We start from the raw sequence: 24,265 nt of genomic DNA, 5'->3' as shown, positions 1-24,265 counted from the left end.
TCCAGGTGGTGCACATTTGCACACGCCACGGGGCACATAAAAATGTATTCCGCACATGGATGGAACAGATCAAAGGGAACAGTGGCCCGGGGTGGCATCAGTACACAAGAGAGGCGCCAGCGTGGACAGTACCATGGCTACATGGGAGACCTTCCAGCGGTGCAGCTGTGGCAGTACAGCTGTGCCCCTGTAAGGTCGCCAGCGTGGACACAGCTGAAGAAGCTGGGTTGAATGAGCCAACCAGAAGGGCGGGGCCTCAAACGGAATGGGCGGGGCCAGGACACTTCCAGGCTTCCCCCCTCCCCCCCCCGATCATAACTGGGCTGGAGGTGGGGGAGCGCCTTAGTCCCCCTCCCCGATGTTCTCCCTAGGCACCCACGCCCCTGGCGGTGGGAGGAGACTTCACTCGCTGCCTGGAGCATGTGGCACTTCTAAGCACCGTGCACTCCTTGAGGGCAGGCACAGGGTGGAGGAAACTTCGTGCGCTTCCCCCCCGCCTCCAAGCCCTGATTGGCAGGGCCTCTGCGGGCTGGATCAACCCGCTTGGCGGTCCAGATCCGGCCACAGAGGCCCTTTTGCCCAGCCCTGCTGTAGGTTCTACTCCGATCACAGAAACCACCAGAGACCATGGGGACCACGCAGAAGCCCAGAGCCCTCCCCAGGTGTTACCAGAATAGGGGTTGGAGCACAAATCTTCCTGGGTGTTATAGATGCTCCACTGCCCGCCGCGGGCCTGATCCCCTCTCTCGGCCGGCGCCAGTGAGAGGTTCCCTGCCTTGGCATTCAGATAGTGAGAGAGATGCTCCCCCAGGTTCCGGCAGTTCCACCTCATGTTGACGGACTCGCGGTCGCACTCGTAGGTGGCCAGAGACTGCCCCGCCGCGGTGGAGTTGCTGCCCTGCCAGGAGACCCCGAGGCACTGCATGGTCCCAAGGTTGAAGAGTCGGTTCCGGGAGACCCATTTCCACTTCTGGGCTGGGGCGCTGGCGTTGCAGGCTTTGGAGATCCTCACCAGGGCGTCCTTGGTCTCCAAGCAGCCCTGCAGCCTGCTATTGTAGATCAGGAACACCTTGGAATCTGGAAAGCAAAGAGAGCAAAGGCAGGGACACAGGATTAGGGCCTCTTGTGAAACTGAGCAGCTGCTGCAGCGGCATCTGCATGGAGAACAATCACCAGGGTCGATCAATTTCCCTGGTGCAGGGCATGACCTGACCACTAGAGAAACACGAGATCTAACTAGATCAGACCAGTGGCCCCTCAAAATCCAGACTCCTGCCCCATGCACCATCTGGCCACAGGAGCGGAGGGGGTTGGAGGACATTGCTTCCTGACCCGAGTGCTCAGCTTACACCCAGAAACATGCGATTGAATCCCCTTCGTCCCAGCCTGCCCAGCTTATAAATGTGGATGTGGCTCATGACATCGCTCGCTCCGTGATGTAACTGTCGCTTAATCGGGTGGGGTACAGCTGGGTTCATGCCTCCCTTTGAAGCATCCTGCTTGGGACTCCAGGCGAGCTGTGAAGTTTTGATCAGAGCAACCCTGGACATTTTGTTGCCGCAGGTGCAAAATCTGTTTGCCCCTTCCTGCCCCCAAGTGGCCAACAGCACAGCAGTCTACTGCCCGGCTCACTTGCCCCTAGTCCTGGACCAACCTAGAGGGTGGGACACTAGGGTGGGAGTCAGGGCACCAAGAGTCTACTCACAGCCCTGCTGCATGACCTCTTTGGCTTGCCTATCCTTGGAGACTGGTACTATTGCTTTTTTTGTGGGCTGGTACAGCACCTAGCATAGCAGGGCCCTGCGCTTGGCAGCTCTTTATTCCTTAGCCTCTGCCTCTAAACAGCATCATAAGGAGGTGCAGTTTTCCATCGATGCGCTGGAAAAGATCTCCAAGTGCTTGGAAACAGTACTTAAGCTTCCCAGCATGCCATCCGGGGCATTTGGGGTATTGGCAAAGGCATGAAGGCATTTCTTTGCTAGAGAAATTAAAGTGCCATCAAAGCCTGAGCTTCCACGGATTGCTCTGAGCTCACTGACCAGCCCCAGCAATTCAGCTGTCCTGTTAAAAGGATGCTAGGCAGCCTTGCAACAGCAGTTTTTAAAGTAACCCTCCACACTGCAAGCGGAGCCCACGCTTACGGCTCAGCTGGAGGCTGTCTTCTTTAGCCAGTGCATTCAAGTCTGTAAAAACACAGCTATGCGGGGGAATAAAATGGTGTTCATCACATTTATGCACATCTGGGGCCCTGTTAAAAAAAATGTTGGAACACACACGGTACAGAGAAGGTCTCACCCCACATGACTCATGAGTTCGGCTCGGCTGATGGAAAACACTCTCCGAAGGCAAAGCCAACGGCTCAGGACACGTGGGGTTGGCTTTTCTTCCCTTCTCCTTGCGCTTTGGTCTTTTTATGCCTCACTTATGGGTCTACGGGGTACATTTTTCACCCCCATTCAGTGATTTTCAATGGTTGTAGGGACTCAATTGAATGGGAGCCGAGCACCTAACTCGCTAAATGGCTTTGATCATTTTTCCATTGGGAGAATATTGGAAGTTCTGAGTAAAGTGAGTTGCTCGAGACCACACAAACAACAGCGACCGGGTGTGATTGCATCTTACATAGCCGTACACCGGAGCGCGCCTTCATCTGGCTAGTCCAGATATCAGAGCAGTGAAATCGTGGCAGGATGAGTGTGAGCGCAGATTAGCGCTCCGAGTAATTACCCAGAGCTCCCGGTAGGTATGTCCAGCCTAACAGCCTGTGCCTAAGCTTCAGGTACGGCTGCGAAAGTTGCAAGCAGGCCCTGTAACAGATGGACTTCAAGTCAGCGGCTGCTCCAGGAAGAGAACCCAGGAATACTGACCCTGCAAACGCTTACTTGACGTGACACTTTTAGATCACTGCAGCTTGAAACATGACCAGCCTTAGAACTCTCACCTCTAACAGGAACCAAAACTAACTTTAGTCAGCGCTCAAGTTGCATCAAAGTAAATCTTACCCACCCCCAACCCTGAAAGCATGGAAATTAACTTGGGGAGAAGCCTTCCGCACCCCCTGCCTCTTCCCCATTGGCTACAATGCCACTACAACCCTCCGCAAGGCCCTCACTTCCACCCCAACAGACACTCAGAAGCACGATTTACCACGCCTTCACTGAACTGTCACTCGACCGGCAACTTCATACCACGGCGCATCCACAGGCCAGCATGCCCTGCTGTCACTGGACCATTCACATGGGACATTAATCTGCCGAAAAGAATCTGCTGAGGTCACCATTACGGTTTGCGTTAGACTGTGGCTTTCCAGAACTGTGTGAGAATCAGTGAAAACATATGTGTCTCTCCAGCTGATGTGTTAGGGAATCTCTGTCAAATGCGGCAGGTTCATCTGGGTGCCTTTTTTCTCCCCCATTATAAAGGGAAATGTGGCAAAGTGATATTGTATTAACTTGCACGTGAGGGGCGATATGTGGCATAGAGCGTGGAACAGAGCATTTCAGAGGTCTTGCAAAACGGACTGAAAAAAACGAGACATTCCAGTAAAATCTTCACAAAGGGGTGATTTTTGGAACACGCCGTTCTATTTTTATCAACCTATTTTTTATCCTTTAAAAACTGAATTCTATTCAAAGTTTACCCTCTATAGTTATTGGCGGGCGAGGGGGGGGGGGTTTGCGGGGGAGGGGATTTCTTACCATTTTAAAACATTAGTAACATGCCTTTAAACTATTAAACTGAAGTTTCCTCCCCAAATTAATTATGCCATTGCTACCAGTGCCCTAGCGTAATGAAGTTGACAAAAGCTCACAGATTTTAAATAACGTATTTTTAAACTGACTTGCTGTTGCGATTTTTTAAAAATTGTTTCTGTTTTTGTAGGACTGACATATAAACAATGTTTTACGCTCCTCGAGCTCGCATTGAAACAGAAGTTATCTAACGGGCCAGCTCCCAAGTAGCAGTAACATCATGCATGATAGAGAACCAGAGCCAAATCTACACTGAGGTGTCATTTGGACCAGAAGGGTGTGAATGGCAGAGCGCACCGAAAAGCTGCGCTGTATCTGCCATGCGTGTACACTGCCAGTGCCAAATGAAAGCAGCATCCACACCAGGCAGGGCAGAAGGCAGCTCTTTGGTGGGCAGTGCGAACTAGATCCATGTGGCATTGCTGCTTTGAAACACCACGTGCAGCCTAGGGCCGGCTGGGGACCGGGCTGACCACGGCGTTTCAAAGCGGCAGCGCCACATGGAGCCCAGGGTCCGGCCCTTAGGCACCACGCAGATTCAGGCATTCTGAGTTTTTAGATACACACCGTGACACTGGCAGACTTGGTGACAGCTCATGACAAGGCCCGTGGGCCTCCCGCATTGACAGATGCATAGCTGGACCATCAGTCTGGCTCACCTGCATGTTAGCGCTTGTCTCCACTATGCCGGGGATCAACGCTTCAGCGATCGATCCACTGGATACGATAAACCGATCTCTGAGCACTCTGCCATCCATGCTGAATACTTTACTGAACACAAGATGCCACAATAAGCAATGTTCCCTCTCATTTTTTCCACCCGTAGGTAGAATAAATTTTGTTCTGTGCACCAAGGCATGTGTGGGAGTGCACCACCTGTAGGAACACACGCTGCTGGCTGTGAGCACTCTGCTAATCTGCTGGGTGGCTTTTGAATCTCTCTGGGGTGGCCGCCCATGTGCTCAGTGTATAGGGGATGCTGGTCATAAGCGTGTCACCTTCAGCTATACTTGCAAAGCTGAAGTGATGAAGATTCGCGCGACGGCGAGGATTAGCATAGACAAGGCCTTGGTCTTTGTTAAAATAGATGTTCGTGTTTAGACTTGATGAAGAGTTGAATGGGGGTCTGGAACGGACAGTGATGTGAGCGCGAACCGCACAGAAATGTTCTCTGCAGGGAGCCTGGATGCAGGGCCGACCAGATTGACGGGAGCACGAATTCATCCCAGCTCTGTGCCTCGACAGGCAACAGAGGGGCCAGAGTCAGCATCATGGAACCTCTCCCAGCGGAGCACTTGCCCTTTTCGCAGGGATGACCCAGGAGCAGGACAGGCGGATGTCACGTGTCCGCACTGCAACATTGCAAACCATCCCAGCTGATCCTCTGTATGGGGCAGCTGGCTGTAGAACATGTCCCTCTTGGACCCTGGGGTTTTGTCATTACAGCGGCTCTTTGGGGGATGGGTCAGAAGCTTCCGAGTATTAATGCTTCCACACAGAAACCACGTGACCCAGGGAGGAGGGGAGATGAAGCGTAAGAACATAAGAACAGCCATACTGGGTCAGACCAAAGGTCCATCCAGCCCAGAGTCCTGTCTGCCAACAGTGGTCAATACCAGATGCCCCAGAGGGAGGGATCACAACAAGTAATTCTCACATGATCCCTCTCCTGTCATCCATTTCCATACAAACAGAGGCTAGGGACACCATTCCTGGCTAATAGCCACTGATGAACCTAACCTACATGAATCTATCTAGCTCTTCTTTGAACCCTGTTAAAGTCCTAGTCTTCACAACATCCTCTGGCAAGGAGTTCCACAGGTTGACTGTGTACTATGTGAAGAAAAACTTCCTTTAGTTTGTTTTAAACCTGCTGCCTATTAATTTCATTTGGTGACCTCTTAGTTCTTATGTTATGGGAACAAGTACATTTCCTTATTCACTTCTTCCACACCAGTCATGATTGTATAGACCTCTATTATATCCCTCCTTAGTCTTCTCTTTTCTAAGATGAAAAGTCTTCATATGGGACTCACTTGAAACCCCTAATCATTTCTGTTGCCCTTTTCTGAACCTTTTCCAATGCTAACATATCTTTTTTGAGACAAGGTGACCACATCTGCACTCAGTATTCAAGATGTGGGTGCACCATGGTTTTATATAGAGGCAATAAAATATTCTCTGTCTCTTTTTTAATGATTCCTAATATTCTGTTTGCTTTTTTGACTGCCGCTGCACATGGAGTGGATGTTTTCAGAGAACAATCTGCAATGACTCCAAGATCTCTCTTGAGTAGTTGTAGCTAAATGAGTCCCCATCATACCATATGTGTAGCTGGGATTATGTTTTCCAATGTGCATTACTTTGCATTGATCAGGGTTTCCCCAGAGTGTTAGAGGGAGGGGCTCATACCCACCCCCCGGTCAGTAACAGATGGAGATATACCTACCTCATAGGACGGGAAGGGACCTTGATAGGTCATCAAGCCCAGTCTCCTACCCTCACTGCAGGGCCATGCACCATCCCTGACAGATTTGCCCCAGATCCCTAAATGGCCCCCTTAAGGATTGAATTCCCAACCTTGGGTTTAGCAGGCTACTGCTCAAATCACGGAGCTACCCCTCCCCCCAGCCTGCTGGGCCCATCCTGGAGGAACCTGAGCAGCTCTCAGAGGTGCATTAAGCAATAGGACTAGCACCGGTCGCCTCCTCAGGGGAAAACTGGGCATGGATTTCTTAATGGTTTATAGTTTTTAATTCAGAATAATGAGGGCTGTGCAGAGAAATGGGTAGACCCCCTTCCACACACAGCAACTAACCACTGGCTCCCTCACAGCCCAGTTGGGCTCTGCCACTCCGGGGACTAGGGTCCACACATGCCCTGCCTCCCTGGGGACTGCCACTGTGGGCCCATCCTGAGAGGTGTTAAGTGCCCCCAGTTCCCGCTGACTCCAACATGGGCAGAGACCGGCCCCATCTCCATTCTCCTGGCCACGGCCTGTTCAGAGGAGCTGCTCTGCTCTCACACGGCCTCCCCGGCTGAGGTTAACAAACACCCAGTCCCCGTTAAAATTAACGGGTGTCCAAATCTACCAGGCGTCTTTTGGGAAGCTCAGCCTCCAGTTGCGAGCCCCAGCCACAGGTCAGCTCACGGTCAAAGGAAGCTGCCCAGACTGGAGAGGAGTGCCTGGGCCCAGAAAGGCAGCAAATAACATCTTACTCTAAAAAGAGACCCAGGCTGGAAGTAGAAAATTATAGCCTGAGGCGTGGGACCCGCCAGCTACAGAGACTCTCCCTGAAAAGAAACAATGGAAAGTTACCTTCGGGCAGCCAATTCCCTTCCAGGCTGCACTGCTCGGGCTTCTGGAGAGACGCCGCCGCCAGAGCAGGGGGCTGGCTGGACATACCCAGCAATTTTAGCCCCAGTGATTGACAGCCCCAGAGACAGAAGGCCAAGGAAGCGCAGGCAGAGCACGCTTCCCTTTTGCTGTTCCAGCACCCCCGGCTTCCGGCCTGCCTTGGAGACACCACTTCCAGGGGTGGGAGTCCAGCTTCCATGGCCCCTTCACACCCTGGTGTCTCCCCCCGGATGCTCGTAAGCAGAATCCAGGAGCACGCAGTGGGGTGGCAGGTAGGGATGTTAGACAGCGTGTAACTGAATTCTCATGTGACTGCGTCAAATGTTAGCGGTTACGCGACTATTCGATAGTCCGCAGGGGCAGGGCCAGCAGCCAAGTGCGCTCCTGGCCGCACTCCCAGGGAGCCCCCTGCCACTCCGCGCTGCTGCCTCTCTATCAGAGGCAGCAGCCCGGGATAGCAGGCGGGAGCCAGTTCGTGAGGGGAGCCGGGTTAAAAAATGGCTTCCCACACAGACTGGCTCCAGCCTGCCGCGGAGGCAGCAGTGCAGGGCGGCAGCAGCCCCTGTCCTCGGGGGGCCCGAGCTCCGCACAGACAGAGGCTGCGCTGGAATCCATGGAGCAGTCTGGTGCCCGCTGCCCCTCCACTCCGTTCTGATGCCTCTGTCCGCGAAGCAGCCCCTGTCCGTGGGCAAAGGCTGCTCCAGAAGCAGCCCCTCTTTGTGGGAGGTCCCAGCTCCCTACTGGGACCCTCCAGGGACAGGGGCTGCTGGACCCATTGTGAGCTGGGACTGAGCAAGCCCAGCTCAGTCCTGGCTTGTGCCCGTCCGGGATTGCTGTGGCTCTGACTTCCGCCTTCCCCCCACCAGAGGCAGAAAGTGGGGAGGATGCAGGAGCCAGTGCTGTGGGGAGCTGGCTTAAAAGATGATCCCCCCCCTCCAGCACTGGCTCTGTCGTGCCGCCTGCCATCCTCCCACTGCTTCTGCCAGAGGCAGCACCATGGCGGGGCGCAGAGGCTGGTGGCAGCAGCCCCTATCTGCAGAGGATCCAAGCTCCCCATAGACAGAGGCTGTTCTGCCTCCACTGTCCATGGGGAGCTGGGACCCCCGGTGCACAGGGGCTGCTGCCACCCTACACTGCTGCCTCTGTATCAGAGGCAACAGCACAAGGCAGCAGGCAGCCGGTCTGTGCAGGGAGCTGGTTTCAAAACAGGCTCCCCTCGCAGACCAGCTCCTGGCTGGCACCCTGCGCTGCTGCCTCTGATACAGAGGCAGCAGCGGTGAAGCAAGAGGCTCCCTGGGAGTGGGGCCAGAGCGCACTGGCTGCCGGCCCCGCCCCCAGGGACTATAGAATAGTCACTAAGAATTCATGCGGTTACTCAACTATTCAATTACCCGACAGCTAACATCCCTCGTCCCCATGACACTGTACATTGGCACTGATGTCTGTATCACCTCCGGCCAGCGCGGGAGGTTCTAAGAACAAATGCCAGTGTGGAGTAGAGCAAGGAGTGAAAGAGACGGCAGCAAAGCACGGGAGCATATGCGCAACTTCAAGCACATGCTGAAGTCCAGTTGACTTTATGGGACTTTGGCATGTGCTTTGCTGCACAGGGATGGCCTGAAGCATGTTCACTGAGTTAAGCCCCTGCCTAAGTGACTGGCTGCACAGGAGGCAACGCTGGCAGAAAACGGCGTCTTGCTGATACCTAGACGTTAAGACGTTACGCTCCTCGAATCCGACCACCTGCCCCACACAGACAGGAAGTGATCTTGAGACCCACTTCCAGTCTCAGCGTAAGGACGCCAAGTGACAGAGAACCCCCCACAGCCCTTAGTGAGCTGCTCCAACGGTTAGTTCTCCACCCTCTGAACATTTTGCATCTTATTTTTAGTCAGAAAGTCTCTAGCTGCACTCCCAGCCACTCTCACTGCACCTTGGTCAGCTAGGCTGAAGAGCCCATTAATACGACACTGTTTCCCCACATACGCACTTCCCTGGCTGATGACTTTGTCTTTGCATTAGGGATGTGACGGAGGAGTCAACTAGTCGCTTCCCCCGTCCCTTGCTGCTCTATCAGAAAGTGGAGGGGATACTTCAAAGCGGCAGCACCACTTGAAGCCTGGGGCCAAACCCCGGGCTCCACCTGGTGTTGCCACTTTGAAACGCCACGTGCAGCCTGGGGCCAGCTGGGGTCGGCGTTTCAAACAGAAGCATCGTGTGGAGCCTGGGAACAGTGGGGGGAGGAGGGGACTCTCCCTCTGATCCTGGGCTCCATGGGGTGCTGCTGCTTTGAAATGCCGCAAGGGGCCTGACGCCAGGATCCCCGGGGCGTTTCAAAGCGGCAATGCCGCATGGAGACCCTGGGCTCCATGCGGCGCTTTCACCTTTGAAGTGTAGCAACAGCCTGAGGGGAGGTGCCCTATCGAGCAATCTAATAGTCGATGGAAAATGCATCAACTATTCGGTTAGTAAATTACCCGCAATTTACATTTACAACACCCCTACTTTACATCAGACCCTCCAACTGCTCACATTCCAGAGGCATCAGCGTGGGATAAGGGGTGAAACCATGAGGGTTAACCAATGATTCTGGGCTCATCAGTTAACCATGTACATGGGTTACGTGTTCACATCCCTGGAATTAATATCCCTCAGCAGGGTGAATATTACTTCACCCTACCCCATAAACAAATTCTAAGCAAACAATCTGTTTTGGTTGTTTACACTAACGTTTTTCAAGTTTCCATTCTTATTTATTCATTTACTAGCAATTTACCTGGTGTTGCTAGGATCCTTAACTCAATTTTTTTTTTAAATAAAAGAAAAATGCACATGCATTATTGAAGTGATTGAAATTTTCTAAATTACAGTGCTAAGTGCTTATTAAGTTAATTTTAGTACACTTTTTAATGGGAATTACATCATGGCTACCTCTACACTGGCATGATCTTGCGCAAAAACTCTTTAGTGCAAGAGTTCTTGCGTTAAAGTAGTTTGTGCAAGAGAGCGTCTACACTGGCATGTGCTTTTGCGCAAGAGATGTGCTTTTGTGCAAGAGAGTGAAGACACTCTCTTGCGCAAGAAAGCTCTGATGGCCATTTTAACCATAGGGTTTTCTTGCGCAAGAAATTCATGTTGCCTGTCTACACTGGCCTCTTGCGCACGAACAGTTGTGCAAAAGGTCTTATTCCTGAGTGGGAGCATCATGGTTCTTGCGCAAGAAGCCCTGATTTCATACAGTAGAATGTCAGTTTACTTGCGCAAGAACACATGGCCAGTGTAAACAGGCAGCAAGTTTTTGCACAAGAGTGGCCGCTTTGGTGCAAGATCGCATCAGTGTAGACACAGCCCATGTGTATTTTTTTCTTCATCCCTATAAACTCTTATCTTTCACTGTGTTTTAACAGAAAAGGACTATAGCCTCAGGACAGGGTGAAGATGTGGATAAATCTCCGTAACATTTCCATATAACCATGTATCATTCTCATATAACTTTGTATTAAGAGAAACTTTATAATATATACAGGCAGTCCCCGGGTTACGTACAAGATCGGGACTGTAGGTTTGTTCTTAAGTTGAATTTGTATGTAAGTCGGAACTGGTACATATTGTAGGGGAAACTCTAGCCAAACATTTTTTTTAGTTTTGGATAGCATAGGGAAAGGTTAACTCCCCTCTAATGTTTGTTTTGCTGTCTGTTCCCCTGTTCAGAAGATTTCACATCTATTTCTGTCCCTGTGACAAACTCAGGACTAAAGGAGTAACTCATCAAATACCAAACAGCTCTGCACCATGCTTTGAGCTAATAGCTTTATTTCCACACACCACCCAGGGTTCTAGGAGGAGGGTCCTTTTTTTGCTAACACAATGAGGCCAGCACTTTGTTTGTTTTGGTGGAGTCTTTGTTTGCCCAGGGAGCCCAGCATGTATAGGGGGAGGAGGGGCGGAGAGGCTGCTTTTGTCTGCTGTTCAGCAGCCTGTTGCTCAGGGGAGGGGGCAGCCTGTTGCTGGCAGGGGGGGAGGGGGAGGCTGCGAGGCCGCGGGAGGGGGGGGGCAGCGGGCGTGGGGAGGCACTTTTCCTCTGCCCGGCAGCTCTGCGGGATCCCTGTCCCTGTGGCCAGCTGCTGCAGGCAGAGGCCAGTTGGAGCCGGCCGAAGAGGAGGAGGTGGATTCTAGGACCCAGGTGAGCGAGCCCCGGGGACGCTGCTGCGCTCCGGGAGCCCGGCATGTATAGAGGGGAGGAGGGGCGGAGAGGCTGCTTTTGTCTGTTCGGCAGCCTGTTGCTCAGGGGAGGGGGCAGCCTGTTGCTGGCAGGGGGGCAGCGGGCGTGGGGAGGCACTTTTCCTCTGCCCGGCAGCTCTGCGGGACCCCAGTCGGAGCCGGCCCGAGGAGGAGGAGGATCCTAGGACCCAGGTGAGCGAGCCCCGGGAATGCTGCTGCGCATGTGCGGGAGTTGCCTCACCCCGTTCGTATCTAGGGATCCGACGTAAGTCGGATCCACGTAAGTCGGGGACTGCCTGTATATATATCTTTATGTTAAGCCTTCTTATAGAATCCCTTGTATTAAGAGAAACCTTGTACCCAGTCTTTTCCATAGAAACTTTGTATCAAGCTCTTTATGCTATAGGTCTTAGGAATAGTTAAGGTAAAGAAAAATGTCTTTTGCTAGGAGTAGAACAGATCTCTCCCCTTTCATTGATTGTCCTCTTCGAAGCAGCATTAAGAAAGGCAAGGTGATGACTAACTGGCTGCATGAGAGGAATAAATATGAGGCATCTTGCAGAGGGACCCCGAGTTTTTGTCTTGTCAACATCGGAGCATCAATCGGGATTGGCAGAAGCCCGGCTCCACCCCTCCTCCATCTAACTCACTTGGCCATTGTAGCTACAGGGAGCAACTATTGGTAACAACAAGACGGATGTGTGTGTGTGGTCAATAAATGTGGCATGTTGCCTTATCCCCCTGAAAAAGATCCCGGGTGCTTCTTTTAAGCACAACACAGAGATTAAATTTCTTGATACCTTAAATGACTGCTTCTTGGACAGCTAGTTCTGGACCCCACAAAGGAAGAGGCAATTCCTGATTTAGTTCTAAGTGGACTGCAGGATTTGGTTCAAGGGGTAAATATAACTGGATCTCTTGGAAATAGTGACCATAATGTAATAAAATGTAATATCCCTGTGGTGGGAAAAACACCTCAGCAACCCAACACTGTGGCATTTAATTTCAGGAAGGGAAACTACACAAAAATGAGGAAGTTAGTTAAACAGAAATTAAAAGGTGCAATGACAAAAGTAAAATCCCTGCAAGCTACATGGAAACTTTTCAGATACCATAATAGAGGCTCAACTTAAATGTGTACCCCAAATTAAAAAACACAGTAAGAGGACTAAAAAAGTGCCACCATGGCTTATAACCCGTAAAAGAAGCAGTGAGAAATGAAAAGGCATTGTTTAAAAAGTGGAAGTTAAATCTTTGCGAGGAAAATAGAAAGGAGCATAAACTCTGCCAAATTAAGTGTAAAAATATAATAAGAAAAGCTCAAAAGGAGTTTGAAGAACAGCTAGCAACAAATATTTTGCTATTACTTTTTGAATTTTTGAAGTACATCAGAAGTAGGAAGGCTGTTAAACAACCAGTGGGGCCCCAGGACAATTGCGATACAGTCATTGTGGAGAAACTAAATCAGTGCTCACCAACCAGTAGATCGGAATCTACCTGTAAATCTTGCAGCTTCTGCAGATGGTTTCACAAAAAAAATAAAAAATACTGACACCCCCCCCTCCACCAAAATGCTGGGGAAAAATTCTGTTGAGAAAAAAAAAAAGGCCACGCATATCCCAAGCAGCCTTCAATACCTGGCAACCCTAGCCTCTGACAGGTGATCCTGACTGGTTTGGCCAGGAAACTCAAATGCTGGCACTTCATCCACTGTCATGCTGCTCCTGCCCTCTGACTTGGAGATGCCCTCCGGGAGCCTCCTGCTTGCTGTGCAAGGTGTGGGAGGGAGACAAGCAGGGGCGCTGATGTCAGAATTCTCCTCTGCCCCTCACTCCTGTACCCCATCTCCACACAGAGAGAAGGGGATGGAGGGAGCTTAGCAGTGCAAATCTCTGTCACTCTCACACAGTGTGTGTGTGTGTGTGTGTCTGTCCTTCTCACAAACACACACTGTCCTTCCCTCTCCTCTCCCGACCCAACACACACATGGGGGGTTGTTGTTACTACTTGCAAAGTGGGTTATTTTGGGTTTCTGTCTGGTCCTTCCCAGGGCTTGCACCCTGAAAGTCAGAGTCCCCAGCTGACCCCGGGCTCCATGCGGTGCTGCTGCTTTGAAATGCCATGTGCAGCCTGGGGCCAGCTGGAGACTGTCAGCTGGTCCCGGGGTTACACGCAGCATTTCAAAGCAACAGCAAGGGGGGGAAGCGACTAGCCAACTAGTGTGTCGAGTATCCGATTAGCATGTGTTTATCGGATAGTTGACTAATCATTCACATCCCTAATGGGGACTAATTTAGCTATAACTACTGAGGAGAGATCTTGGAGTCATTGCGGATAGTTTGCTGAAAACATTCCCTCGGTGGGCAGCAGAAGTCAAAAAAAGCAAACAATGTTTTGACTCCTTAAAAAAGGGACAGAGAAGAAGACAGAATATTTTATTGCCTCTACATAAAACCATGGTGCGCCCACATCTTGAATACTGTATGCAGATGTGGTTGCCTCGTCTCAAAAAAGATATACTGGCATTGGAAAAGGTTCAGAAAAGGGCAACAAAATGATGAGGGGTTTGGAACGGATCCCATATGAAGAGGGATTAAAAAGACTGGGACTTTTCAGCTTAGAAAAGAGGAGACTAAGGGAGGATATGACAGAGCAGTGTTTTTCAACCAGTGGTACAAGTACCCTTAGGGGTACTCAAGAGAAGTCTGGGGGGTACATTAACACAACTGAAAATTGGAGAAAACTGAATTTTTGTTTTAAGATTTACAGCGCTTTATTATTTTTGTACTTTTTACACCCAAGAGAGCGCCGCATTCAAAAGGGGAGCAGAGGAGAAAGGAAGAGAGGAGGGAGGAGAAGGAGGAGAGTAACGGAGGGAGAGGGGAGAACAGAGGAGTGAGCGGCGGTGGGCGGAGGAGTGAAGGGGGAGAGCAGAGGAGAGTGGAGGAGGAGGAGGTCAGAGAAGGCAGGAGGGAGACGGGGAGTGGAGCGTGGGGGCAGAGGACGTGAAAGGAGAAGCGGAGGTAGGAAGCAGCCCAGAGCGAAGACACTAAGGAGCCCCGCCCTGGGCTGCTTCCTACCTCTGCTTCTCCTTTCATGTCCTCTGCCCCCACGCTCTGCTCTCTGTTCCACTCCCCGTCTCCCTCCTCTGACCTCCTCCGTCTCCCGTCCCCCTCTGCTCTCCCCCTTCACTCCTCCGCCCACCACTGTCTTCTAGCTCACTCCTCTGTTCTCCCCTCTCCCTCTGTTACTCTCCTCCATCTCCTCTTCCTTCTTCCGCTGCTCTCCTTTTGAATGCGGCGCTCTCTTGCACCAGCACCTCTCCCCCTGATGTCAGGGACGCACACACACTCTGGCCCCGCCCTATGCCCGCATGCGGCTCTGCCCCTGCTTCCGGCTCCCGTCCCAGGACTCGGCCCCCCTGCACGCCACTCAGCTGGGCGGCCACATGGAGACAAGCGGCGCAGACCGCTGTCAGAACGCCACGCTGCCCGTGCAGCACGGGGGTCGGCAACGTTGAAGTGCAGGGCGGGTCGCCCTCGCCGCCGTGGGGCGGCTCCACCCCGTCACAGCTTGTCAGCTGCCAAAATCTACTCGCCACGGGTGACTGGGCGAGCGGATTTGTCGAGCCTGCTTATTAGCTGGGATGGAGACTTCTCTCTTCTTGGAAAAGGCCTGAAACTACCGGGTTATTTGGCAGCATAGCCTAGTGGCTAGTGAACTGGGCGGGGAATCAGGAAGCATGGGTTCTATTCTCAGTTCTGGGCCCCCCACTACAAAAAGGATGTGGACGCATTGGAGAGGGTCCAATGGAGGGCAACCAAAATGACTAGGGGGCTGGAGCATATGACTTTCAAGGAGAGACTGAGGGAGTTGGGTCTGTTTAGTCTGCAGAAGAGAAGAGTGAGGGGGGATTTGAGAGCAGCCTTCAACTTCCTGAAGGGTGTCTACACTGCCACTCTAGTTCGAGCTAGGGTGGCTAATGTAGGCATTCGAACTTGCAAATGAAGCCTGGGATTTAAATATTCCAGGCTTTATTTGCTTGTTCCTGGGCGCCGCCATTTTTAAATGCCCCGTAGTTCGAACTCCCTGCCTGCCGCTACACGCGGCACGGACTAGGTACTTTGAATTAAAGCTCCTAATATGAACTACCGTTACTCCTAAAGCCCTCCCCCGCCTTATGTACCCATGGAACCCAGGCCAGCCAGTCAGCTGGACGCCTGACTGAGTCACTGAGAAGGCCAGTCAGGCAGCCAAACCCGTACGCGGCTTGGGAACAGGCGATGGCAGCTGCAGGTAGGAACCCAGTGGGACGTGACCAGAAATGTTTCTCTGCTGGTGCCTGTTCTGTGGCCCACCTGAAATGCATCCAAGGTGAAAACACGTGTCCCCCTCACCAGATCCATGGAGTAGCACCTATGCTTGCTTTCAGCAAGGACCAAACCAGGAGTGGGGCAACATTATTTGGATCAGGGGCTGCTGACCCACAGAAGAATCAGTCGGGAGCCATACAGAAGTGAGAAAAAAACCCAACCCTCACTGACGTGGCCCCCAACGAAGAAGGAGAAAGACACTCCTCACATTCCTCTTACACGCCAGAGCTTAGAGGGGCCGAGACTAGTAGATTTTATGTGCTCCAGCCCCAGAGCAGGGGGGGGGCGGGGGATTGGAGTGCCAGCGTGAGCTCCCCAGAGTATGTCTAGACTACATCCCTCTGTCGCCAGAGGGATGTAAATTAGACATACCGACATTGTAAGTGAAGCGGGGATTTAAATCTCCTGTGCTTCATTTGAATAAAAATGGCTGCCGTGTTTTGCCGAGTCAGCAGTTTGTCGGCAAAAAGTGGCTGTCAAGACGGGGATCGGGCGACAAAGAAAGCCTTTGTCAGCCGATCCTGTAAACCTCGTTTTATGAGGCATAAGGGATCGGGCGACAGAGGCTTTCTTTGTCGCCTGATGCCCGTCTTGAAAGCCGCTTTTTGCCGACAAACTGCTGACTCGGCAAAACGCGGCGGCCATTTTCATTCAAATGAAGCATGGGAGATTTAAATCCCCACTTCATTTGCAATGTGGGTATGTCTAATTTACATCCCTCTGGCGACAGAGGGATGTAGTCTAGACATACAGTGCTGGGAGAGTCGGATTCAGGCAAGCTGGGGGCCAGATCCAGGCAACCCAGGGGCCACATTCGGCCCCCAGTCCTTAGGTTCCCTACCCCTGGTAAACTCTTCTCTCACCTCAGAAGGGATCCCTCTTTGGCAGCTCTCCCGACAGTCCATGTTTTACTTCCAGCCCAAGCTACCAGAGTCACGTGATCGTGTGAGAATCGCAGCGTTCAATGACAAAACACGGCACATTTTTAGTCCTTGCAGGTGTGGGGGAAAGCTTGAAATCTTCACACATAAAGGCACAAAGACTCAAAGGCAAACAATGGTGATCACAGTTTGAAAAAACCTCCTCATTGGTTTTAAGTCGACCAGAGACACCCCCTGACGGCGCGCGCTGCACAGAGTTGCACATGCTGGCCCCAACAGCGGGCTACTTTGGACAGTGTGTAGGGGTGTGGCAGCCATGGAGCCTGCCTGAGGGTCTTGCTGGGCTGCTGGCTGGGAGCCACCTAAGGTAAGTGCCTCCTGGCCAGAGCCTGCACCTGGCATGCCTCCCGCACCCCAACTCACAACCTAACCCCATGAACCCCCTCCTGCACCTCTGCCCCAGGTCACAATCCAAACTCTCTGCACCCCCTTTCCTGGTCACAACTCCCTCCCAGGCCCTGCACCCCTACATTCTCCCAGGTAAGAATCCTTTCTTGCACCCAAACGCCCTCCCAGACCCTGCACCCCGTTCCCCTGCCCCAGATCACAACCCCCTCCTTCACCCAAACCCCTGTAGTAAAATATAGTAAAGACTATGTGTGCTTCTTCCCCCTTCCATTACTTAAGCTTGAAACAGCACATATCATTTAGCTAATTGCGCATGTTTTAGAAGCTGTAGTAAAAAGGGGAACTAGCTGTTTAGACCCATTTCTCAAGGACTGGAGTACACGTATTACTTGAGTTAGGGAAATTTGCTAATTGCTATTGCTTAAGTAAGCTATACTGGTGGTTGTTACTGAATGGAATAGAGTTGAAATATGCTAACCAATAACGCGGCAACACGAAGCTAAGGTAACAAATCAAGACGTGCCAAGTTAGATAAGAAAGTTAAAGAAAGTATAAAAAGGATGCTTAGCCAACGCTCAGGGTCGGCTTTGCTTTGAGCACTGAGCTTCTTAGCCGAACCTTGGTTGCAACCAATAAAATTGAGTTGGACCCAGCCTAAAAGTGTGACTCTCTTCTGTGGGCAAATTGACTTAGCCTCCAGGGGACGAACCTTGCAATTTATGCAACACCCCCAGACCCCACACCACCTCCTGAAACCCAATCGCCTACCCACAGCTCTCTCCTGTACCCAGCTTCCACCCCAAACCCCATACTACCTCCATAGAAAAGTGCAGCAGCCCTTGATCACTTACCAAATCCTTGGAGTGCCTCCCCCATCAAAAATTACTGCCCACCCCTGCCCTACAGCCAGGGTCATGGCCAAAAGCGGAAGCAGGAGGGAAAGTCTCGGAAGCGCAGATGGATTCAGGGCTGGTCTGAACCGTGGTGAAGTCCACTGACAGCCATCAGCCACAATTTAGAGCCGTGGTCCCCAACACGGTGCCCGCGGGTGCCATAGTGCCCGTGGGGGCATTTGTATGCGCCTGCCAAGTGCTCGGGGCTAGCCTGGCCCCGGGCATGTGGTGCATGCGCGGTGCCGGAGCTGGCCCCGGGAGCGCCACGGATTGGCCGCCCGTGCTCTGGGCGCGTGGCGCTTGGGGGGGGAGCGCTGGCCCCAGGCGCGCGGCGTTTGCAGGGGGCACCGGCCCCGGGTGCACGGCACTTGGCGGGGGGAGACCGCCAGCCCTGGGCGCGTGGTGCTTGGAGGGGGCGCTGGCCCCAGGCACGTGGCTATGGGGGGGCCCCGGCCCTGGGCGCTTGGCTATGGGGGGGCCCTGCCCCCAGGCATGCGGCTATGGGGGGGCCGCCCCCGGGCATGCAAGTGTCCCTGCCCCCTGGCACCCGGCAACCTCTAATGGTTGGGGACCACTGATTTAGAGCATCCCAAAGGTATCTAAGACCATTTTGGCTCTTGCAGCGGCCAAGAATCCCAAAAGTACACAACGCTCCCCCCACCAACCAGAGGCAGGAGCCAAAGAGCATCATGGAATGCCAATACTCTGCTACGTTCCAAAGCATCATGGAATGCCATGAGCGCTACGTTCCAAAGAAAGCCCAGGCTCTGCTTTGGGCAGGGGGCTGGACTCGATGACTCCTGAGGTCTCTTTCTGCCCTGGGATTCTAGGATTCTGGGAAAGGGGCACAGGCTGGATTCTGGCCTCAGGCAATTCTACATGTAGCCCAGGTATTGATGTCTCAATGGGCCAAAAAACTTTTTTTTTTTTAATTTTGAAATCAGAATTTGAAAATGAAGTAACTTCCTGGACTCCAGCTTGAGTTACTCCAGCTTTGCAGCACAACAGATCAAAATGCGGCCCGTGTATCTTCAGCATGATGCAGTCTCCGGCAATATTAAAAATGCCCTCTCCTCCCTGGCACTACACCCAAGATGGCGGGCAGGCTCCCGGGGATGGTGTGGAAGTGTCAAACCTTTTTCAGTCATAAGAAACTGATAACTCAAATAAAATAGAAGTTAGATGCTTAAAGATGCTCTTTCTTTAAACAGATGCTTAAAGAAGTGCGTGCTACAGCAATTACCAATCAGGGCAGGGCAGAGGAGGAGAGAGAGGAGAGGAGGAGCACATCTATAAAAAGGGAATAAGGACAACCCAGAGAATTACAGACCAGTCAGCTTAACTTCCGTATCAGGGAAGATAATGGAGCAATTAAGGAATCCATTTGCAAATGTCTAGAATATAATAAGGTAATAAGAAATAGCATGGATTTGTCAAGAACAAATCATATCAAAGCAACCTGAGAACTTTCTTTGACAGGGTAACAAGCCTTATGGTTGGGGGAGGGAAGTTGTAGACGTAGCATATGTAGACTTTAGTAAGGCTTTTGATACAGTCTCGAGGAATAATCTCATTAATAAAACAGGGAAATACAACCTAGATGGAGCTACTATTAGGTGGGTGCATAACTGGTTCCCAGAGAGTAGTTATCAATGGAACACAGTGATGCTAGAAGGGCATAATGAGTGAAATTCTGCAGGGTCCTGGTCTGGTTCTGTTCAACATTTCATCAATGATATAGACAACGGCACAAAGAGTACACTTACAAAGTTTGCGACTGATGCCAAACTGGGAGAGGTTGTGAGTACTTTAGAGGCAGAATTATAATTCAAAATGATCTGGACAAACTGGAGAACTAGTCTGAGGGTAAGAAGGAAGAAATTCAATAAAGGCAAATGAAAAGTACTCCTCTTAGAAAGGAACAATCAAACAAAATGTTGCAGACATACAAAATAGTAAATGAATAGCCGAGGAAGGAGTTCTGCAGAAAGGGATCTGGAGGTCATATTGGACCACAAACTAAATACAAGTCAACAGCATGACAATGTTGCAAAAAAGGTAAATGTCATTCTGTGAGTGTTGTAAGTAAGGAAAGAGAAGTAATTCTTCCCCTCTACTCTGCACTGATTAGTCCTGAACTCTAGTACTGTGTCCTCTTGCGGACACCATATTTCAGGAAAGATGTGGACAAACTGGAGAAGGTGCAGAGAAGAGCAACAAAAATTATTAAAGGTCCAGAAAACAAGACCTCTGAGGGAAGATTGAAAGAATCGGGTTTGTTTAGTCTAGAAGAGAGAAGACTGGCAGGTGATATGTTAACAATATTCAAGTACCTAAAAAGTTGTTACAAGGAGGAGGGAGAAAAATTATTCTCCTTAAGCGCCGATGACAGGACAAGAAGCAATGGGCATAAACTGCAGCAAGGGAGGTTTAGGTTGGACATTAGGAAAAACTTCCAATCAGGGTGATTAATCACTGGAATAAACTGCCTAGGGAAGTTGTGGAATCTCCATTGCTGGAGATTTTTAAGAGCAGTTTGAATAGACAGCTATCAGGGATGATCCTTATGATGCTTAGACAAGAGGGACTAGACCCGATGCTCTCTCAATTTCCCTTCTAGTCCTAGGAGTTAAAATAAACTAAATAAAATAAAGTCTGCCCAAATCTAAACTTTCCAGAAGATAATTCTGCTGTAAACCTTGTTGAATTTCATAAACTTTCGTGCAGCATTTGAGTTTTCCACACTCTGCAGAAGCAGAAAGCTTTGGAACCAATTTTAATCTCAGATATACAGGGATCTCTCTGTGTTACATAATCAGTCACTGTGCTTAAACATGGATACGGGCTGGTTGAGTTTACAAAACACACAGTCATATGTGTGTTAAAGATGATCCACAACACGACTCTCACTTGTTGCAGAGAGCCAGTAACACACCTTGTACCTTCTGCGAGGATTGGAGGGCCCATCAATATTTACCCTGAGGTCATCCATTCCGTTAATGAGGGACCGACCAAAAGGAATACAGCAGCACATGTTTTGGCCCAGATCCTGTCGGGCGAACAGGAAAACCTTCTCTGAGGCATGTCTGTGCTGGGAACATACGCCGGCTGTTTGCGGAGACACACCCAGCAATCCCCAGAAGTCACAGCTGTGGCCAGAGCTGCATCCCTGTCTGGGTTATTGCTCAGTTAGGCTCTGGCACACAGGAAGGGCAAGCCCAGCGTCAGAGCCAGCCCCCACTCCAAGGCTGGGAGATCACAAGGTGTCTGCATTTTTCACAGCATTCTTATGCTTACAGAAACGCTCTTTGGCAGAGCCCGATTTGCCGTTTATTTACACCAGGGATGTAAAATCCTGATTAACCGGTTCAGTGTTAGGTTAACCGAATGCTTAACCAACTAAGTGGGATCTCAGCCCTGGGGCTGCTGCTACTGCCGCCAACGGCAGGAAGCCCCTGGCCCTACGGCTGGCGCGGCCACCAGATCCCGACCCCGTGGGAGCAGCCCTCTTCCCGGGGTAGGCCACAGGCAGGAGACCTCCTCCTGGGCACCAGTTACCAGTACAAGGTAAGCATCACCCAGTAGGGTTAACTGGTGACCCCAGTCTATATAGGAGTAATTCCACTTCACGACTGAGTCCCACGAGCATCGACTCATAGTCAGGCCCCAAAGACAGTTGATCTTACAACTAAAGTGCCCTTCTACCCGGCATTCTCGCCAGGAATTGTTTTCACTTGCATGCCAGCGGTGCCCAGAGGACCTCAGTGTTCTGTTCACGGCACACAGACAGGGAAGCGAGAGAAAAAAGTCACCCAATGCTCTTTCGGGAAGGCTGCGACGTCACACTACACTGCTCAGCGTCCGAACCCACACACAGCACCCAAATCAGAGAGAGGCAACGCAGGCTGCTCTCTCAGGCAGAGCGCCACAAGTCACTCCAACCTTTTTAACCACAAGACACTTTCTCAATGTAAGTGCAATGAAAGATCTACCTCAAACCCAAATACCCTTCCCCGGCTTCCTCCCCGCCCCTGCTCCACCCCTTCGCCAAGGCCTCACCCTGCCCACTCCATCCTCCTTCCTTCCCTTGCACCAGGCTGGGGTAGGGAGTTGGGATGCAGGCTCTGGTCTTGGGCCAACAGGTTTGGAGTGTAGGAAGGGCTCCAGGTTTAGCCCAGGGTAGGGGATTCGGGTTCAGGAGGGGGTTCAGGGTGCAAGCCCTGGGAAGGAGTTTGGGTGCAGGGGGACTCAAGTCTGGGGCAGGAGGCTGGGTGCAGGAGCGGGCTCAGGGCTGGGACAGGGATTCAAGCAGCAGGCTCTGGCTGGGCACCGTTTAACTGAGACGGCTTCCGGCTGGCGGAGCAGTGGGGCTAAGGCAGCTTGCTCCTGCCCTGGCCCTGCACAGCTCCTGAAAGCAGCTGGCATGTACAGCGATGGCTCCCTGGTGCCATGTGCTGCCCCCATCTACAGGCACTGAGCCCACAGCTTCTACTGGTCACAGTTCCCCGTGACTGATCAATGGGAGCTGCAGGAGCGCTGTCCGCCAGCAAGGGCGGCATGTGGAGACCCCCTGCTCTGCCTTTCTCAGGGGCTGCAAGGACATGCCAGCCATGTCCAGGAGCAGCAATTAGCACGGGGAAAATGACTCCAGCCACGTTAGACATGTTAGAACTCACCACTCAAAGAATTAAATTGAAGCGTAAGAGAGAAATGAAAATGATGAAATGCACAGACCAGGCAGAAAACAAAAATAAACCACTTTGCAAGCAGTAACAGGAGGAAAAACAACCCCCCACGTGTGTGTTGGGTCGGGTCGGGGGAGGACAGGGAAGGACAGTGCGTGTTTGTGAGAAGGACAGACACACACACACTGCGTGAGAGTGACAGAGATTTGCATTGCTAAGCTCCCTCCATCCCCTTCTCTCTGTGTGGAGATGGGGTACAGGAGTGGGGGGAAGGGAAGGCACCCTGACAAGCAGCCCCCCGCTGGCCCCATGCTCCCCGTGGCAGGGCTGTTGTAACCTTTCAAAGGCGGAGGTGCCCTTATCGACGAATAATTTGCATCGACTATTCGATTTGCTGATTAATCTTCATTTAACATCCTTATTTTGCACTTTCAATTTTATTAACTAATAGTAAGTAGCAATCATGAGACTTAAACTGTGGCAAGGGAGGTTTAGGTTGGACATGAACGAAAACTTCCCAGCTGTCAGGATGGTTAGGCATTGGAATAAATTGCCTACGGAGGTTGCGGACTCTCCATTATCGGAGATTTTTAAGAGCAGGTGAGACAGACATCTGTCAGGGATGGTCTAGATCAGGGCTACTCAACGTTGGAAGCCCAGAGCGCCATAATGATACTCATAGCACATGCTGAGGGCTGCCACGTAAGTGTGGTTGCAGATACAAGCATATATATGCAAATATATGCAAATAGCTTCTTTCACACTGACAGGCATGAATACAAAGATTAAGGCAAAAGTACACAACACACAGGCTCCACAATTTACCCAATTTCCATCCATATGACAGCACTTTTCATGAGCAATGACAGTCCAGGAATGTAACTACTAGAGCGTGTATCAACAGAAGACCATTCTATTGACTCGCCATTGTGGAGCATGTTCCCAGGGGAGGCCATGTTCAAAGGACCCCACCCGTGTTGAGCCCCGTTTAAACCCAAACTGCACCGCGGGCCGCAAACACACGGGCTGCGTGTTGAGTAGCCCTGGTCTAGATGGAGCTTGGTCCTGCCAGGAGTGCAGGGAACTGGTCTTGATGACCGTTTGAGGTTCCTTCCAGTTCTATGACTCCACGTCAGGTTTTCTGGTTCACGGCCTGCAGGGAGAAGTCTTCCATGTGCTACATTCCCCTCTTCAAAAAACCCTACAAAACATCTTTTTCTAAAGGAGAAGACATAAAACTGTTCTGGGCAGAGCTCTGGTCTGATTTTCCCATCCGCGCTCCGCCTTCATTCCAGCATCCTTCCCGAGCACAAGCCCTCCCATCAGAGAAACACCGTGGCTCAGGCCAGGCCCTGACTCAGCAGGAAGTGGATCTGCACACTCAAGCCAAGAAGTCAAATAAAAGAGGTTTTTTACTAAACCTCAGGGAAAAATAAACAGACCTCTCGCTGCAGGGAATGCACAGGACTCTCGCGAGGGGCGGGATTGCTGCATAAAATGCCACGAAGCCTCGCTCAAGTCCGCACAGAGCCAGCAAACCCATTGCAGCCAACCCAGTGCATGTAGCAAAGCTGCTTGCTTGGTGGAGGAGTTACTCGAACCCCTGCTTCTTTGCGGTCGCTGCTCTCACCTCCTGGGAGACTGGACCTCTTGGTTCTGCTAGGACCTGATTCTAAGTTCACTGAGGTCAATGG

General features: G+C 51.5%; 1 protein-coding gene across 2 annotated transcripts in view; it reads right to left on the bottom strand.

The window, feature by feature from the left end:
* MRC2 (mannose receptor C-type 2) overlaps window positions 1-24,265 on the bottom strand; it is an 84,937-nt gene that overhangs the window by 50,457 nt on the left and 10,215 nt on the right. For both annotated transcript variants that reach the window (XM_075911591.1, XM_075911590.1), the window contains exon 2: window positions 670-1,077. In XM_075911591.1, coding sequence (XP_075767706.1) covers window positions 670-1,077 — 408 coding nt within the window. The remainder of the gene's footprint in view (window positions 1-669; window positions 1,078-24,265) is intronic.

This window comes from Pelodiscus sinensis, chromosome 29, assembly GCF_049634645.1.
Source record: "Pelodiscus sinensis isolate JC-2024 chromosome 29, ASM4963464v1, whole genome shotgun sequence".
Classification (NCBI taxonomy): domain Eukaryota; kingdom Metazoa; phylum Chordata; order Testudines; family Trionychidae; genus Pelodiscus; species Pelodiscus sinensis.
The sequence above is the reverse complement of the archived record's forward strand: the minus strand, read 5'-3'. Positions and strand labels throughout refer to the sequence as shown.